Genomic DNA, 14,484 nt, shown 5'->3' on the forward strand with positions numbered 1-14,484 from the left:
AGTATACACTGTATAGTAAAGAAAAATTCAATTATTTATTGAAGCTAATAGATGTACTTTTTCTTTTTTTATTTTACTGATAAAACATTTAAAGGAAGAAAATTTCTTCACACAGTTTTATAATACAGTATAATCCCTATTAACTGCCCCAAGCACTTGGAAAATTTGGAAAAGCAGAGTGTTGTTTTGGTTTTTCGCATTTTTATATTAAATGTCAAATTTTAACTACTGTACATGAAATCTTTTGAGGAAAAAAATTCAGAGAACCACTAAAAGATTATACGATTCCAGGTTAATTTAAACAAAGTACAGGGAGCCTCATTTCCCTACAATTAATTGAAAAAGGCATAGGGGCGCTTATAGGGACAGATCAATAGGAATTATATGTTACACGTTAAGAGTGTAGCATATTTTCATTGTTACTTGCAGTGAGGAATTTTTTGTAGAAGACGATGAATGCAGGCTGATACTCGCATAACACTGAACTTTCAGTCACTAATACATGCAAAGCCCGTTCTGCAAATTATTCCACATTTCCAACTATTGTTGATGCCCTGGCATACCCAACAAACTAGATAGTGATTCCTTATATTTCATTTTGAAATTAAGTTGTTAATTTAGATTTTAAAAATGTTGTCCAAGAGATTTAAATTACATGAAGCCTCCCATGTCAATATCAATAGTCCTTGCCCACTGACGTCAAACTTCTTAGCTCCTGACTTATGGCTTGGCAAAATCTACATTTCAGTAGAATGATCAAGAAATCAACTTATCTAACTCAAAGAGTTATCTTGGAGAAAACAAATGGAAACATTGCAAGATAAACCATTTTCTTTAGATTAAAATTCAGGCAGTTTGAGGGGAAAAAACACTTTGAAACTGGGTAACACTTCATGATTGAAGATGTATGGTAGATAAAGATAAAGTTTTAATAGTTTGAATTTCTAACATTTTGTTGTCTATAAACATGAAATTTAAGGACCCATGTGCAAGATAACTATCCCCTTCAAGTTTAGTAGAGCTCTGTTTATAAACCATTAATTAGATTTTATTTTTTTCCACAGACCCTCCTGCGAGGCCTGAACAAGTTCATATTCAAGTTTTGAACACCAGTGCTGTAAATGTGAGCTGGACTTCACCAGTAAATGACACGTCTATCATTGGTTACACTGTTCACATCCAATTTGATGATGATATTCTAACTCAGAACTCCACAACAGAGTCACTCGTCATATCTAACTTAGAGAAGCGGAAGAATTACACCATCGCTGTCACTGCATTCAGCCAGTACAGGACTAGTCAGGAGAGTGAACCAGCTTATGTAGAATTACCAGGTAATTCCTAATTGAGTGGCATTTTCAGTCACTGTTGCACATTCTTGTATATTGTAATACAAGGTTACTTTTGTTAGTACCCAAACTTGTTATCTGAAATGACATGAAAAACACATTACAGTAAAACTCGGTTATAGGGAATTTCTAGGGACCTGTGAATTTTATTTAATTCATTTTCATAAATTGTTATATTTATACAATGAATCTCTGATAGTATACATTTTGAATTCACTATATAGACTTTTTTCATGCATGACACCAAATGCATTTAGGGAGATATAAAGTACAAAATTTACATTGAACTTCAAAATTTTTCAGATAATTTGAGTTTTAAATATACAACTGTAAATACTTACCAAAATTATTGTCAGTATTTTTTTTTTTTTTGATTTCCTATAGAAGATGTAAATTTCATTATTTTAAGATTAAGGGGACACAAAATGAGTTCACTATAACCTTAAATTGGCTATATCTATGTCCTATACTGATTCTTTGTAGAAAGAAAAAGAGAGGAAATAGATGAATCACACACAGGTAAGGCAATGTCAACCTCTCAGACAAACTTCCTATCAGGATTAAGACATAACAAAGAGCGCTGTAGTGTATAAAAAAAAAATGACATTGGATTGTAGAACATGAAAATATTTTTTTTCTCTACTTAAGCCATAACTTTTGAACCATGAGAGATAGAGACTTCATATTTAGTTTGCATACTCCACTAATAAAGCTCTTTCAAATGATACCAAGATCATGACCTTGTGACCTTGACTATGACCTATATGCTAAAAAATAGCTTTTTAGACTTCTCGCCTTATCTTTTGAACCATAAGAGATAGAGACTTCATTTTTAGTATGCATACTCGACCAATGAAGCTCTTTCAAATGGCACCAAGATCAATGACCTTGTGACCTTGACTGTGACCTTTATGCTTAAAATAGCTTTTTTTAACTTAAGCCATAACTTTTGAACCATGAGAGATAGAGACTTCATATTTAGTTTTCATACTCCACTAATAAAGCTCTTTCAAATGACACCAAGGTCATGACCTTGTGACCTTGACTGTGACCTATATGCTAAAAAAAGCTTTTTAGACTTTTGGCCTTATGCTTTGAACCATGAGAGATAGAGACTTCATATTTGGTATGCATACACCACTAATGAAGTATTTCAAATGACACTTAGGTCGATGATCTTGGACCCCTGACTGTGACTTATCTTCAAAAAATATTTTTTTTTAACTTTGTTGCCGCTGGGTGCATAGTGTTTCACAAACACATCTTGTTTATCACTCTTAAAAGATGAATTAAGTAACGAAAAATATAAGAAAAAAACAATTATAATATATGACATTGTGTTTTTTTTTTATATTCAATTTGAAATTTATTTTGATCATGTTATTCTTTAGGATGTACTACGTGTCTTTATTTAAATAAGAAAAAGTATATGTTGAAATGCCTAATTTGTCTAATCAACAAATTGAGCAAAAACTTACTTTAAAAATAATATTATTATATTAAAATGCAAATTACATGTATATCATTCCTTGTAGCTGAACTATAAAATTTTAGAATTGGATTGATAGACTGTACATCTTTTTTATTGTTTCAGACTTCCTACTTCCAGTGATAGTCACAGCTGCAGTCGTTTTGTTTATCACCTTAGTTATATGCATACTGGTAATTTGTTTGCTATGGAAAAGGAGGAAAAAGTCTCAGAGAGAAGGTAACCAAAGTTTTATTCTATTCGGACATTAAACAATGTTCACGTATATGTGTTAATCCAGAGGGATATTTTTGATTGAATGTGTTAATTTTTTTGTACCAATTTTAGGGAGAGAAGGATCAGTTTCAAACGAAGAAACCAGAGCTCAAGAGATGGCAGTTCTTAAAAAATATAATAATAATACTGTGGTTAAAGTTGAAAATCCTGCCCCCGATCCTTCCATGACAGACAGGTTACTGGTCAATTTTCAGCTGCACAGCACTCCATTAACTCAAGCCAGTGACTCTGAGGAAATCCAATCTCTTACTCCCTCTCTGGACATACAGTCCTTTAATTCTCCCGAAGACAGTTTAGGACTCAGTGATGAACCAGAACTAAACCTTTCTTCTCTCAATCCTCTAGAGGAATCATCCAGCGTTGAAAACATTTCACAGTTTCCTAGTTCAAATGATGGACTTTCTTCTGTACTTGAACAAATTGATAAAGTTGAACCAGTGAAAAGATCTCAAAATGGGCAACAAAAGAGAGTGCCTGGATCTGACTCTGGTCGGGGGTCTGTCGCAGGGACAAGTTCTACCACATCAGATCCTGCTGACTTAAAGCTGAGTTTTTCTCAGGGCAGTGATAAGTCACCTCATGTACCAAGTTACAACCATCAGTTTTCTGCAGACTCTGGCAGAGAATCAGAAACAGACACTGGCGCTGAGCACTCTGTTAAGGGAAGGCCTCAGCCAGACAGAGGAGCAAAGGCTGCAGGAATGATTGATGATGTAATAGAGGACACTCTTACTACAGTGGCTGTAGAGAAGCAATATGGCTTACAGGCTCAGCCTTGTTGTCTCACACACATTTCTGAAGGGAGTAACGAAGATGATATCTCGATAAAACCCAGTAAGAGAATTATTCCTATTCTAAACAAAAGTGTAAACATGTACTAGTGGTTTAAACTTCTGGGTATTTTATTACTGTGGGTTCAGATGTTAACAGATAAAGATTTCCTTTTTTGGAAAAATACTTTCATTTGTGGACCATCTCATTATATTTTGTTGTTAGACATAAGGTGATGGCGAAGTAAGAAATTATGACCAAAGAACTATATGCGGTATATTGCATATATTTGCCCCCACAAAAGTCAAATTTTGAAAACTTCCTGAAAAGTGCTAAATTCAATAAATTGTATGAGAAATATAATTAACAGAAAATATTATAGTGTCAAAGCAGTGTATTCACAATTCTTGTTTTTATAACGTCACAAACTAGTCCGATTTTATATCCTTTTTCAGAAAGAGAACAAAATGGACAAAATTTCAACAATTTTAGCTTTAAAATTTATAGAGCGCAAGTTTGTTCAGGAACAGTATTGACATATTTCATTGGTATCATCATTCTACACGTTATATCAAAATATTGATCCTGAACACACATGCGCTCGGTGACTTTTACTCAAAATATTGATGAAATATGTACATTTTTCTGTAAAATTCATAAAAAACTGAAATTTACGTCATGTTTGTGATGTCATTACATACATATGGCATCATAACTTATGAAAATATTCAGTACTTTGAAGTCAGCATATACTCCCCTGTTTAAGAACTTAATTAAATATACCTCCATCAAAGTTTAATTTGGGGGGCAAATATTGGTTATTACCGAATAAAGTTCTTTTATCAAATCTGTTGGCAGTTTATTGTTATATATGAGATAACTTTTCTTTTCATGAAAAATAGAGCAGAGGATTGCCTATCTGAGATTTTTGTACCCAAGGTGCATATGATCAATGTGCATAAAAAATTTAAATTTTCAGATAGGCAAGCTTGTGGTTAGATATGTAGACCCCTCAACACACACACAGACAAACACACACACTTACTTGTATGCTTTTGTGCTTTACTTAATTTTCTATTCCTATATTGTGAACATAAAGAAAACTTTTAAGCTTTTTCATTACTAGTTAAATCAATTTACAAATAGCTATTGTCAGTATTGTTTTCAATGAGTAATCAGGCAATGCATGTTTTCAAACCTATTTTGTTAATATGGCACTTGCACATCATTCTATTATTTTCACTAGATCCTGAGGAATGTTCCATCACCATTGCAGCATTTATTGACAGCCCTGACAGCTACCATAATCTAGAACACTTAAGTGACTTACTGGATCCTGACGATCACTATACCCCAATGAAAAGCTGGAAGGGTTTTGCCAAAGATGCATTAGAATTGGAAAACTACAAGATTATTGCCATTGCGTAAGACAAAGAAGGAAGGGCATATTGCTTTGCTTCTGTCTGTCAGTTGGTTGGACAGTCTGTCTGTCAGTTTGTCTGTTAATTAACAGTTTCTGTTCATTATACATCCCGCTTGAAAAGTGGGAGGGTATATATACTCACCGTCAATAGAAACGCAACACCCTAATTTTAGGGGTGAAAATTATATTCGGGATATAACTATGTACCAAAAAAGTTAGGGCATCTTTTACTTTGCCAAATCAGTTATTTAACAGTTGAATGATTTTCATTCCATTACCGGAAGATGATTTTTGGCTCCCTGAACAGAAACCAAAAATTAGCATTTTTAATAAAATTATCGACGATATTTTGGGTTTTCAAGGTTATGTACTTGTTAATTATAAGTCTTGCACTAAAAGTCCGGAAAAAATATCCTTCTTTCTCTTCTGGATGTGATGCCTATATTTCCTCAAAGTAACTGAAAGCACGCATTTTCATTGCTTATGTTGGAAATTTTCAAAATAAAGTAAAGGGAGAGCTACAGATGCAAATATACACTACATAACGACTTCGGGCTCATGTGTTTCAGAAGCATGAATGACAGTTCCTTGACCGGAAGTCCAAGGGTTACTACACTACGCCAAGTTAGAGAAAATTCGACCTCAGTATCTGAAAAACAGGCATTAAAAAAAGGACAAGAATATTTATTTCGCTCAGATTAAGACATTGATAAACTTAATGCATGGTAGAATTCTGGCTACTTATGTTGTACCTGGCGGACTAGCACGTTTTAATTGAATGGTCGGAAGGGGGGATGTTTTAGAGTTATGTGTTACTTTATAAGGTTTAAAGATAAGATTAAGAATGAATACATAAATGTAAAAAGTAAATTTACAAAACAATGATACTTCATTTAAACTTTAAATGTTATCTTTAGACCTTAGAAAGTAACACATAACTTTTAAAACATCCCCCCTTCCGACCATTCAATTAAAATGTGCTAGTCCGACAGGTACAACATAAGCAGCCAGAATTCTACCATGCATTAAGTTTAACAATGTCTTAATCTGAGCGAAATAAATATTCTTGTCCTTTTTTAATTGCCTGTTTTTCAGATACTGAAGTCGAGTTTTCTCTAACTTGGCGTAGTGTAGTAACCCTTGGACTTCCGGTCAAGGAACCGTCATTCATGCTTTTGAAACACATGAGCCCGAAAAGTCGTTATGTGGTGTATATTTACATCTGTAGCTCTCCCTTTTCTTTATTTTGAAAATTTCCAACATAAGCATTGAAAATGCGTGCTTTCGGTTACTTTGAGGAAATACAGGCATCACATCCGGAAGTGAAAGAAGGATATTTTTTCCGGACTTTTAGTACAAGACTTATAATTAACAGGTACAAAACCTTGAAAACCCAAAATATTGTCAATAATTTCATAAAAAATGCTAATTTTTGATTTCTGTTCAGGGGGCTAGAAATCAACTTCCGGTAAAGGAATGAAAATCATTCAACTGTTAAATAACTGATTTGGCAAAGTAAAAGATGTCCTAACTTTTTTGGTACATAGTTATATCCCGTATATAATTTTCACCCCTAAAATTAGGGTGTTGCGTTTCTATTGACGGTGAGTATATTAATCGGTATGTCCGTCCATCCGTCTGTATGTTACGCTTTTGGGTACCCATCTCTTATCCAAAACTCCTCTTATACCACTGAGTGAAATTTAATTAAACTTTCATAGAATCTTTATGACATATTGCCATTGTGCACCTACTATTTTACTTTTGATCCCAGACATATTTTGGGATTCCCGGCTACAGCAAAACATGGACTTTGCCATTATAACCATATGGGAGGCGGGGGTATCATTTAGTGAGTTCATTGCTCACATTACCTCTAGTTTTCTTTGTAGAGGTTGCTCATACTGAAATGAAATTTGGTATGCATACAGATTTATCATAAGAATATCTAGGTCAAGTTCTGTTTTTCTGTACAATTTTCGACAGAGTTATGTTTCTTGGACTTAGAAAATTTCAATTATCTGCAGTGTCCATTCCCATTCATTGTGTCCATCCATTGCATAAACTGAAATGAAGTACAAAGAGTTAACATAAGAATATTAAGGTCAGGTTTTGTTTTGGATAAGTTTAAACAATTTTTGACAGAGTTATAAATGAAGTACAAAGAGTTAACATAAAAATATTAAGGTAAGGTTTTGTTTTGGATAAGTTTAAACAATTTTTGACAGAGTTACTGTAAATCACTTAATTTTCGCGACACCTTATTTTCGCGAGATAGTCATTTACTCTTGATTAGGGAGACAAAATTTTCACGAATTGTGGTTATTGCTCTATATTATCTTAAGGAATACTATTATACGCGAGAATTAAATTTTCGTGAATACACTGTCTCGCATAATTACGCGAAAATAAAGTTCTCGCGAATAAAAAGTGATTTACAGTATACCCCTTGGACATAAAAAAATTCATTTCCATATACACTGCCTTTAAAGTATACATGCATTGCCCATAATAAAGGATTGTGACCCTGTAATGTTTGTTCAAAAGGGGGAGGGGCATAAGTGTTTCAGAAACATCTCTTTTTTATCTTTTAATTTAATATTATTAAAGGACACATTCTTAAGCAAACTTTATGGCTGAGCTAAAGCCTTGAGCATTTCTGATTGAAAGAAATATGCACACTAACTCTCGATTCTTGCCTACATTTTGCACCCATTTAACGAGGTCCAATCTACTTGATCTGAGCATACATTTTAACGCAGCGTTGACTCAGGACCGTCACAATACCCTTGACTGCCGTCACAATTGAACACAATAACGTCACGATTAAAATGACGTCAAATTGCGCTAAAATGATTCACTGATCTTGCTTACCTGGTAGCTCTGTAGACTGTGCATTGAAAGCTGGCATTTCTATTATTTACAATTTTTAGGTCACCTGAGTAAACTCGGGTGACCTATTGCCATCTGTTTTCGTCCGGTGTCGTTTGTTGTGCGTCGTGCATTGTACGTTAACATTTGAACATTTTCAGCTTCTTCTCTGCAATCACTGAACCAATTTCAACCAAATTTGGCACAAAGCATCTATGGGTGAAGGGGAACAAAAATTGTGAATTTCATTATCCCTGCCCCCCTGGGGCCTGAGGGGAGGGGCCAAAACCACTAAAATTAGTGAAATCTTTGAAAATCTTCTTCTTTACTCCTGGACATCAAGCAGTCAAACTGTTTGCATGATTGTAATCAGCATTAAGTCCTCTACCAAATGGCCCTGGGGTGAAGGGTTCTAGTGCTAAAGTGGGACTAAATAAGTATATAGTGAAAATGCACTATTTCTTTGAAAATCTTCTTCTCTACTCCTGGGTATTAAATAAACCAACTAAGTGCATAGTTATAATGAGCAAGAGTGCCTCTACCAAAATTGTGAATTTTATGGCCCCAGGGTCAGGGGTTCTGGTGTTAGGGCGGGGCTCTATAGATTATATAGAGAAAATACATGAATTATTTGAAAATCTTCTTCTCTGCTCCTAGGTATCAAATGAATAAACTAACTGCATAGTTATGATGAGCAAGAGCGCCTCTACCAAAATTGTGAATTTTATGGCCCCAGGGTCAGGAGTTCTGGTGTTAGGGTGGGGCTCTATAGATTATATAGTGAAAATACATGAATTATTTGAAAATCTTCTTCTCTGCTCCTAGGTATTGAATAAACTAACTATGTGCATAGTTATGATGAGCAAGAGTGCCTCTACCAAAATTGTGAATTTTATGGCCCCAGGGTCAGGGGTTCTGGTGTTTGGGTGGGGCTTTATTGATTATATAGTGAAAATATATGAATTCTTTAAAAATCTTCTTCTCTGCTCCTAGGTATTAAATAAACTAACTAAGTGCATAGTTATGATGAACAAGAGTGCCTCTATCAAAATTGTGAATTTTATGGCCCCAGGGTCGGGGGTTCTGGTGTTAGAGCGGGGCTCTATTGATTATATAGTGAAAATACATAGATTCTTTGATTTTTTTTCTCTGCTCCTAGGTATTAAATAAACTAACTAAGTATATACTATAGTAATGATGAGCAAGAGCGCCTCTATCAAAATTGTGAATTTTATGGCCCCAGGGTCTGGTTTCTGTTGTTAAGGCGTGGCTCTATTGATATTATAGTGAAAATACATGAATTCTTTGAAAATTTTCCTTTCTGCTCCTAGGTATTAAGCAGGTGAACATACCTATATAGTTATGATGAGCAAGGGTCCTAATCTTCCAGAATTGTGAATTTCAAGGCCCCTGGGTCAGGGGTATCATAGACGGGGGGTGGGGGGCTACTTATATACTAAAAATGAATGAATTGTTTGAAATCTGCTCCTTGGTATTAATCAAATATTTTTGAAAAGCAAGGATGCAATTGTGCACTGTTTGGATCTAGGCCTAAGGGTCAGGGGTTCATGTGTGAAAGGGGCACTACTGATTAGTTGACATGCATTTTTTCCTCCCCTACCCTGCCTTTGGGTATTAAGTAACCAAACTAAGCAACTGTTAAGTGTATTGTTATAATGATCAATGGTGCCTCTTTCAAAAATTGTGAATGCCATAGCATCTGGCTTTAAACATGAATCAAATTCAGTCACTGGAAAGTTGTTGCATAATGCTCAGGTGACCTATAAGGCCCATGGGCCTCTTGTTTATATAAATATTTGTTTAAATTATTAACAACTTTGGAACATAAGTAATTTTGAGGGATCAATTTTTTGTTACAGATTCATTAATTTTGTCTTGTTTTATTTCAATTCGTGAGTTTAAAAAAAACAAACACTGCAACCAAAAGGAAACGATTTTAGCCTTTCTCCTTGAACATGTTGAAGTGTTTAACTTTATACACACTCTTTTTATTGCAGACTTAAATATGCATGGATTATCTTCAGTTTTAAAACAAAATAAGTCTATGAATCATTAAAATGCAACTCCCGAAATATTTTATTTTTCTATATACCGTATAAGTGGAAATTTTAGCGAGACAAAAATTTAGCGATTTCTACCTGAAATCTGGTATTTTATTTTTAGCGAGAAGTAATTTTGGCGATTTTAAAATGGTTTCTAAAGAAGCTATTACAAATAATACGTAATTAGGGCCCCGCAAGGATTTGCGGATGCCCTATAGTAATCACTCTGTCTGTCCGTCCGTCCGTCCGTCCGTCTGTCTGTCTGTCTAGCTGTCCGTCTGTCCGTCTGTCACTCTTCCGTCCACAAATTTCCTGTTTTTTTCTAATAACTTTTTTTATGGTTGCCCAATCAAGTTTAAATTTGGTATGGTAGTTTAATAGGCAGAAATACATATTTTGATGCTAAGTTTGATTCTCTATGTCTTCTAGTTTGGAGCTGGGGTGGTGGGGTAGATTCCTTAACTATGCATAAGAATGAACGGGCAACTTTTTTTATGGTTGCCCAATTAAGATCAAATTTGGTACGGTAGTTCAGTAGGCAAAAATACATATTTTGATGCTAAGTTTGGTTCTCTATGTCCCTTGGTTTGGAGCTGGGGTGGTGGGGTAGATTCCTTAACTTTATATAAGAATGCATTGGCAAAGAGAGATAACTGCTGAAGATGTTCCCATTCAGTAAACTGAATGCTACTAGGAGTCCCATGAGATTAATTAGCTTTCCTCTTGAAGAAAATCCAGAGGATTATCTTTATCTGTCACTTTGAGATTAATTACCACCTCTGTCTGCAAATGAAGTTTGTTTTGAAGTTAAATCAATTTGGAATGCTATGAACACTCTGAAATGTGGATTTAAATATAAATTTTTATTATTTATTTTTGTTTGATAGTTATGATTTCATTGAATCCTAAAAAAAGAAATAGATTAAAGAAGATTTTTTGATTTACCAGGGTACTTTTTTTTCACTTTTTTTCTTTTTTTTTTAAATGTATTAATTCAAGAATGTTTTCAATTTTTAATGTAGTTGTATAAAAACCCCATTCTATCATAAATACTGAAAAAGTTCTTATTGTAACTTTAGAAGAAAATGATGAGAGAGGTACAATTAATCCCTTGGGATTAATTATCTAGCCTGCTGCAGAAAATTTAGTAGGCTTCTCTTTATCTGTCACTTTAAGATTAATGAAAACCTTTGTCTGCAACTGCTGTTTGTTTGAAGTTAAGGTCAAGCCTTCATGATATTTGCATTCATTGAAGGCTGGCATTTTATATAACACAAGATTCATAATTGTTTAAATATAAATTCAATGTTAAGTTGTTCTTTACTGCTTAATGTAAATACAAGAATATTATTTTCAGGTTTTTGAATATTCAGGAATTATGATGAAATTTTAAGAATACAGTTGCTGTTGCTTTTTCTTTGTACATTTATTAATCATTCTTAAGCTGCACCCTTTTAATTCTACCCCATGGCGGGGCCCTTGCTGACTGGTCAGTTTTCTAGTTAATTTTTAGCGATATTCAATTTTAGCGATGCCAGCACTCTCGCTAATAATGCCAAAATTAAATCCTCGCTAAAAATTCTACTTATACGGTATTACATGATATTAGTCGTAAAATAATCGTAATTTTGTCGACTTTACCCCCCCCCCCTCCTCCCTCTACAACAACGTCACTTGTTAAAAGAAAAATAAAGCATGGCTAGAAAATTATTTCATAATGTAAGAATTATTTATATTTTAGAAACTAATACAGAATTGCAATCATTTGTTGGTGTTACGTAAACGCATTGCGACTTATAAAATATACTCACTTTTTCTTTCATTTTTTTACTCTCCCTCACTCTAAAAGGCTAGTAGAGTGTCACAGTTTATATAAAATTAAAAGCAAAATGGCTAGATATTTTGGTCCCCTGGCCTCCCCCTTCTATCTTTGGATAACTAATTACTGTTTATATTTTACAGTGCAAGGTGCAAAGGAGGCAGTCCATTTCGGACGGAAGTTCTGGACATCATGAAAGCCAAAGGAATCAAGATTGGACATTTAGTATCTTATTTTTCAAGGACTGAGCATTTACGCACAGATGTGTTGAAAACAATCACTAAATTCCACACAGGATGTAAATTCTGTGATAGTTTATTAACACAGCCCTATGTGTCTGATTTCAAAGAAAATGAAATAGCTAGATGAGACAGCATTAGTTTGTGAGTTACATGTGTTAACCATGTTGTGATGAAATTCTGAAAGAAAATGTGCAATGCATAAAGTTGGTGCAAATGGTCTGTGATATGCTAGGGCTTTCAAAAATTGAAAAAAGGGGTCCTACCAAAAACCAAGTCAGAAGAGAAAAATGAATTGTCCTTGGCAAATCGATGAGCAAAAGACATTAACTTCTACTGTGAAAACCAGGATGAGTTAATAGCTTGCTAACTACAATGTTTTCAATCATGTTTACATATTGATGTTGGGCACAACCAATCAAAGATGTTATAGCTTGGACTAGACACAAAAAATTATGACTGTAAAAGAAGATATTTATAACAATTGCAATCGCCAATGAGTTGTGGAGGGTACCTGTATAATTTTTTTAGTTTTTAGACCCATTCATCAGTTAGTCTTTAGTCCTGTTTTTGTCAATTATTTTAACTCCTCTGAATTTGATAAAACAGAATTTTGTGAAACTTTGTAGTTAAAAAGGACTCAATGTATAGGTACATACCAGGTATGCGTATTGTAATAAGTAGGTTTTAAAGAAGGATTATTGTACATGTACAAAGTCTTATTTACAGGCTGCCTCAGATTCATGTTATATAAGTAATCACATTAAAGACTGTGTTCTTTATGATGACTGTGTTTTCATAATTGTAATTATCTTAATGTTAACTATTTTGTAAAATTTTTATAATTATAAATAAACTTGTTCATTTAACATAATACTGTAGATTCCTTATTTTTCACAAGTACTTATTATCGTGAATGGGCTTTTTAACATCAATTTGCGAAAAGTATAATTTGCGAATGGACGGTTGGTCAAGAGATTTAACATAGATTTCAGCACCGTAAAAATAAAGGCGAGTAATTTTAATTTGTGTGGTGCTTCTCGCGAAATTACGCAATAATTAATTCCTCGCATATATTTTGGAATCTACAGTAGGCAGCTAGAACATTCTGAAATACTTAATTCAAGATTTTTTCTGAATCTTCATGTCCATCTTTATTTACTTAAAAATCAGATTATGACGTATACAGAGAGCTTTATTTGAGTCTAGAATGTAAATAGTTATGAGTAGCGCTGATTGAAAGTACAATTTTGTGTGTCATGTACTCTGGGTTAGTTTTGTGTGCCTGGTCTTTATGAAAATATATTTTGTTACTTATATATATAGATCAGGTTTCCACTGCTTACACCAGTATATTTTATAGAAGAATCTCTTATGTTAACAAATATGATATTTATAGTGATTATTTGATAAAATCAAAACCAAATTTTTGATTTTTCATTGAATTTTAAGTTTCAAATAATTTATTTGTAAATGTTATTTTTTTTTATATAGATAACATAAATTATTTAAAATTTTATGTACATATATTTATATTTTTTGTGCGTATGATGTAAATTTTCAACCTTGTTATGATTTTTTTATCATTTAGCAATTATATGTTTTTTTTAATTTTACATCAACTTCATAATTTTATATAAATGAAACTGAATTCTTTCTACTAAAATTTAAAATCATAATACAGTCTTCATTAAAAATAATATAAATTGCAATTTTCAGTTTTAGTCAATAGTGCTTTATAAACTATGGTTCAGAATTTTGAAAGGATTTCACCTAACAAGTATTATACACATTTTTTTGTGCCATAATTTTATGATGGAGCATATGTACATTTTTGGGGGTATTTTTCAGTAAATATGCATTTCATATACAACCAATATGTATATATTACAGCATTGAAATCCCCATTTATATTTCTTTTCTGTCTAAAAAAGGCAGGAATCAGAATTATAAACGAGCATTTTTTACAGACATGAGTGAATACATTATAAATGTATTTATACATGTGAATTAAAAGTTAGTTGCTTTGCATACCTGATAGAAGCTGTGTGTTAGTACAGATATGAATCCTCTGTAAATCATTATTTAACCTTGTGTCTACTACCTCATCACTTTTTTCATAGAACATTTTCATATACCGGTACTTTATTGAGGATTCTTCGATTGAATGTAATGCTGAGAATT

At 33.3% G+C, this 14,484-nt stretch overlaps 1 protein-coding gene across 1 annotated transcript; it reads left to right on the plus strand.

Annotated features, from left to right (window-relative positions):
- Positions 1 to 1,064: 1,064 nt before the first annotated feature.
- Positions 1,065 to 12,470, plus strand: LOC134242296 (uncharacterized; the record flags this gene model as incomplete). Its single annotated transcript, XM_062724382.1, has 6 exons — positions 1,065 to 1,334; positions 1,833 to 1,936; positions 2,904 to 3,057; positions 3,166 to 3,948; positions 5,132 to 5,309; positions 12,205 to 12,470. Coding segments are annotated over 6 exons (1,715 nt in total), but the record flags the coding sequence as incomplete, so codon positions are not given.
- Between the last annotated feature and the right edge of the window lie 2,014 nt (positions 12,471 to 14,484).

This window comes from Saccostrea cucullata, unplaced genomic scaffold (genome assembly GCF_032062105.1).
Source record: "Saccostrea cucullata isolate Sc308-1 unplaced genomic scaffold, CSIRO_AGI_Scuc_v1 ctg5365, whole genome shotgun sequence".
Taxonomy (NCBI): domain Eukaryota; kingdom Metazoa; phylum Mollusca; class Bivalvia; order Ostreida; family Ostreidae; genus Saccostrea; species Saccostrea cuccullata.